The sequence below is a fragment of the Lipotes vexillifer genome, unplaced genomic scaffold (genome assembly GCF_000442215.2).
Source record: "Lipotes vexillifer unplaced genomic scaffold, Lipotes_vexillifer_v1.1 scaffold410, whole genome shotgun sequence".
In the NCBI taxonomy this organism is placed as follows: domain Eukaryota; kingdom Metazoa; phylum Chordata; class Mammalia; order Artiodactyla; family Lipotidae; genus Lipotes; species Lipotes vexillifer.
Window position 1 is genome coordinate 286,582 of NW_006794028.1, and position 4,637 is coordinate 291,218.

Sequence of the window (4,637 nt, forward strand, 5' to 3'; positions counted from 1 at the left end):
GGGCCTCTCACTGTTGTGGCCTCTCCCGCTGCGAAGCACAGGCTCCGACGCACAGGCTCAGCGGCCATGGCTCATGGGCCCAGCCACTCCACAGCATGTGGGATCTTCTGGGATCTTCCCGGACCGGGGCACGAACCCATGTCCCCTGCCATCGGCAGGCGGACTCTCAACCACTGCGCCACCAGGGAAGCCCCAGTGTTTCTTTTTAACACTTTCTAGGGTTACAGGTGGGGACCGCGGTCTTCCTATTTCCTTTCACGGTTATGAATTAAGATGAACCTAAGACAACTGGCTTAATTTGAATGCCTTTATTTTCAACTAAATCTCCACACCTCCCCTTTGTTTCAGCTGCTCGAACTCTGACCAGTCACCTGAAGGTTCTGACAAGAACTCTAGGCCTAACGACTCACCGACAGTATGACTATTACAGAGCTCTCCAAACATTAGCTATTTATGTTTGCTTCTATTTTCTCAGTCTTTTATTCAGTAAATATGTATTAAGAGTCGACTAACCTTTGGCATTAGGCATATACAAATGAGTAGATACAGCCCATGCCTTCAGAGCTCCAAGCATAATTTCCAGGCTGTGTTAACACGAACTATATTTAGGATTTTGCAGAACAGTCCTTTCCTCTAGGACTTCTCAAGGTCAGAGGCTAAGTCTTCTCTGTCTTTCGACATTCCCAAGGGCACAGAGATGCTCTGTCCACAGTTCAAGTCGATAACAAGTGCAGGGGTTGGAGCCAGAGTGTAGGGCCTGGAACCCAAGCTCTGCAAATTACTAACTGGGTGAACTTCCAAGTTTTTTAACCTTTAGTGCTTGTTTCTACAATAATGGGATCTGTCTTGTAATAATGGTATTAATGACAACATCTATTTCATAGGATTGTTGTGAAAATTAAACGAGTATATACCTGTAAAGCATGGAGTGTATGGCCAGTTCTCAATACGATTTTAGCTATTATTTTTACTGTGCAATGAGCTTAGAATTTTGAGCAATGGCTCCAAAATAAAATAGCAACATCATGCTACAAATTTAAGAAATACGCTTGGCCTTTAAAGGCACTAATGCCTAACGATTATCTTTGGTGCATGAAAAAAGGAGGTCACCTTCCCTGGGGCAAGTTCTTCAGAGTGTGTGGAACAGTCTCCCTACTGAAGTGCCAGGAGTTGCCAATCTTTAACGATAAGCTCTTTTATCTTCCTCTTCCCCAGTCAAGATAAAGGAAGGAGAACATAAGTCAGCCAACTTAGGGATGACAGGTCATGAAAAGCTTCCTGTGAAACCGCCCTCCGAAGTCCTTGGCAGGCGACACACTGAAGGATGAGATCCCCACGTGACAAGGTGGCACCAATGCCCGAGGGTCAGGCGGGTCTGGGGGGTGCGTGGGGAAAGGGGTCTTCCCGGAGGAAAGCGATTCGGGGAAAAGGGGTGCTATTTCGAGAGCCCGAGGTCCTGCGAACACCTCCCCGGTAAGTCTGAAAGCCTCGGTGCTTCCGACACGCAAGCCGGTCCCCACCGAGGGACGAGCTAGGAGGTTTAATTCATAAAAAACGCTCAACAGACTCCGGTCGCGGGGGAGAGGGGGAGGGTGATCTCCGACAGAAGCGAGTGGGGGACCCACTGTCAGAACCGGGTCGGACGAGCTGAGAGGTGCTCGACGCCCAAGAACCTTCAGCCTGAAAGCGGAGGCCGGCCCAGTTCCGGGCTGCTCACGTCCGCTCTCCACGTGGGCTCCGAAGGCCCGTACTCACCAAAGTCGTAGAGGTTCTGGAGCAGAACGTCCAGAAGGGCCTGAGAACCGGGAGGCGCAGAGGCGGCTAGCGCTGGCTCCTGCGCCATCGTGGGGCCCGGCCGGTCGTGGCGGGACAGCGCACAGCGCGCAGGACTCCGGGGGCCCGGCGCCCGCTTCCGGGTTCCGATGTGCTGCGCACGCGCGCGCTGCAGGTCCCCGCGCGGCTTCCGTCCTGGTTAAGATGGCGACGCCCGGGGTCCTGCGGAGGGGCCGCAGAGGGTGCTGCCGCCCTAGGCGAGGTCGGGCCGCCCCGCGCGGAAGAACCGCCCCCAGCAGCACCCCAACCACCGCTTAGCTAAGAATCCCAGGCCACGCCCGGGACAGCGGCCGCAGCATGGATTCTTCCAGTTCGTCCAGCTCTTGCTTCTCCGTCGGCTCCACCAGTCCCGGCGCTGTCGTGCTCCTCTACTCGGTATGCGCCCGGGGGATTGAGGCCGGGGCGGGGGCGCGGGAGAGGACCCCCTTCTGGTCCCGGGTTCCTCCGGGCCACGACCCAGGGCCCAGAAGAGTGGGTCCGAGCCTCCTCCCCACCCCCCCAGGAGGGATTAGGTGCTTGATTTGGTTTCTAGGGCAACGGTGTAGCGCTGCGTGTGGGAATGTCCGTGTGCTTTTAGAAGTTTCTCCTGGTGATGGTTCCGCTGGTTCCCTCCCGCTCGTTCCTTCCCTTCCCCTCCACCAGGCGTTGGGCCTTCAGAACGCCCCTGACACGGGAACGAGGCGGGGAGAATTGGAGTCTCTCCATCTCTTGCGAGGCGTGTCGGGCTACCTTTCGGTCGAACCCGAGGAACCTGCGGGTCTGACTCAGCTTGAGGTAGCCCGTGGCTCCCCACCCCGCTCTTTTGCAGCTGTGATATTCCCGGGAAATAAAGTATTTGGCTTGTCTGTGGGCATTGAGTTTCTAAGACTTTACGTTTTTCATCTAAGAAGATTTGGAGTTCTGGAAATTTGTATTGTGTTTCTGTCCTCTGCCCATCATTGTACTTTTTCCACAAGTCATTTTGGAAGAGAGCTAATGTCCCCCGGCCTCTCTCCAGTTCACCCCCGAACCACCTCTTCTGATTTTAACCGGTCTTTTTTGCCGACGGAATGTTGGTCACTCAGAATTGTCATGAAGAAATTACGAGGTGGAAGCTTCGTAGCTCTCAGTATTTCACAACCCTGGGGCAATTGACTTTTTTTTTTTTCCAACCAAATTAAGTTTTATCTACCTTAGGAGGAAATAAAAGAATGCATTTTAAAGTCATGTTACCAATGTTCTGGCTTAAATATAATGTTAATTTATGTAGGAGGCTCATAACAGGGAAAACACAAGAGCAAGATAAACAAAAAACTCAGTTTCAGAAAAGAATGTATATACCCATGGCTACCTTCAAATTGGGAGACCAGTGGAACATGGGGAAACTTCTGTTCACTTGCTGTCAAGACCTCTGGGCTTATGATGGCTGCTAATTGCCCACTTTCCCAAGGTTTATCACTTGGACCTCTCTCTTCGTTGACCTCACCGCACAGTGCAGTGGTGACATAGTTCAACCTGAAAACGTAGGGAAGAGGGTTGCTGTGTAGCTCTGACTTCCCATGGGTAGTTTTTTTCAGCAGCCCTCAGGTTTGTGAATTATAGCAATTTTCCACGTGTGTATTAAAGGAAAGAGTTGGTTTTTTTATTGCCCCATTCAACAATGATAAGACTTTGGTCACCTTTTCTACGTGAAAAACTAAAGCAGTTAATTGCATGTAAGCCGTTACTGCTTCTGAAGCTGGACAGCCGCCTTCACTCCTCCTGTGACGGCAGTCTTTTAACTTTCATGTTAACCTGAACTTTTTCTTACTGTTTCAGACTGTCGTTATTTCATTCCTCGGCCACACTCTTATTGTGCATTACTCTAATGTAGTCTTGGAGATATTTAAGATACTGCTGATTGCAGCAGACATTGCAGCTGTAGGTACTTACAGTGTCCTAGTCAGTATTCTCAGTGTGCAAGATATGGAGGTTAAAGATCCAGCCCTTGCCTTTAAGGACCTCAAAGGATGTCTTGAGAATAAAGGAGTAATCGCAGTTAAGTGAGATAAGCCCAGTGATTGAAGCGTGCACAGTATATTGTGGGAGGGCTGAGAAGGAGCGCCTGACCTGTCTGGGGACTTGGAGAAGGCTTCTCAGAGAATGTGACACCTGAGCTGAGATTTTGAGGTATGAATGGGAGGTGAGGGAGAGGAAGACTATCGTAGGCATCAGTGTAAGAAAACAACTCCTTGGCATGTGTGGGGGAACCAAGATAGGTAAGGGTAGAATAAAGGGGACGTGAGAAACGAAACTAAGGAAGTAGGCAGAGGATATTTCCTAAAGGAATTTTATATGTTTAAACGCCCTTCAGGATAAAATCTTCATTCTATGGGACACCATTTAAGGATGATCGGATTTGTATTTTTGAAAGTCTAAGAAGACTACTAGGTTTCTGGCATGATTATGTGGGTAACCTCTATTATTGATACTTAAGCAGAGGCTGTAGAAAGGGAATTCGTTGGAGAAAGGAATCTGATACCGGAGGAATCTGAAGCGTGGAGGTCAGTTAGGACGCTGTTGCAGTAATCCAGGGAGGTGACGAAAGCCTGCAGTGAGGCAGTGGCCGGGAGTCTGGGGAGGAGGGAGACGGGTGAGTTTGTGTGGTATTCAGGACAGTTGAATGTGGTAGCTAAGGAAGAGGCCGCAGTCTGAAGTTGACTCCCGTCTCTGCGGATCTGGCAACTGGGCGGATGCCTTTCACTGATAAAGAGGAAGAGGAGGGGCTTCCCTGGTGGCGCAGTGGTTGAGAGTCCGCCTGCCGATGCAGGGGACACGGGGTTGTG

The 4,637-nt window shown here is 50.7% G+C and overlaps 2 protein-coding genes across 2 annotated transcripts in view; one reads left to right on the forward strand and one right to left on the reverse strand.

The window, feature by feature from the left end:
• The window catches only part of FSAF1 (40S small subunit processome assembly factor 1), a 20,156-nt gene extending 18,313 nt beyond the window's left edge, over positions 1-1,843 (reverse strand). Inside the window, exon 1 of the mRNA XM_007466986.1 lies at positions 1,756-1,843. Within this exon, the coding sequence (XP_007467048.1) occupies positions 1,756-1,843 (88 nt within the window). The remainder of the gene's footprint in view (positions 1-1,755) is intronic.
• Positions 1,844-2,100: 257 nt separating this feature from the next.
• Positions 2,101-4,637, forward strand: part of GNPAT (glyceronephosphate O-acyltransferase) — a 30,792-nt gene continuing 28,255 nt past the window's right edge. The window contains exon 1 of the mRNA XM_007466987.1: positions 2,101-2,208. Within this exon, the coding sequence (XP_007467049.1) occupies positions 2,131-2,208 (78 nt within the window). The 5' untranslated portion in view covers positions 2,101-2,130. The remainder of the gene's footprint in view (positions 2,209-4,637) is intronic.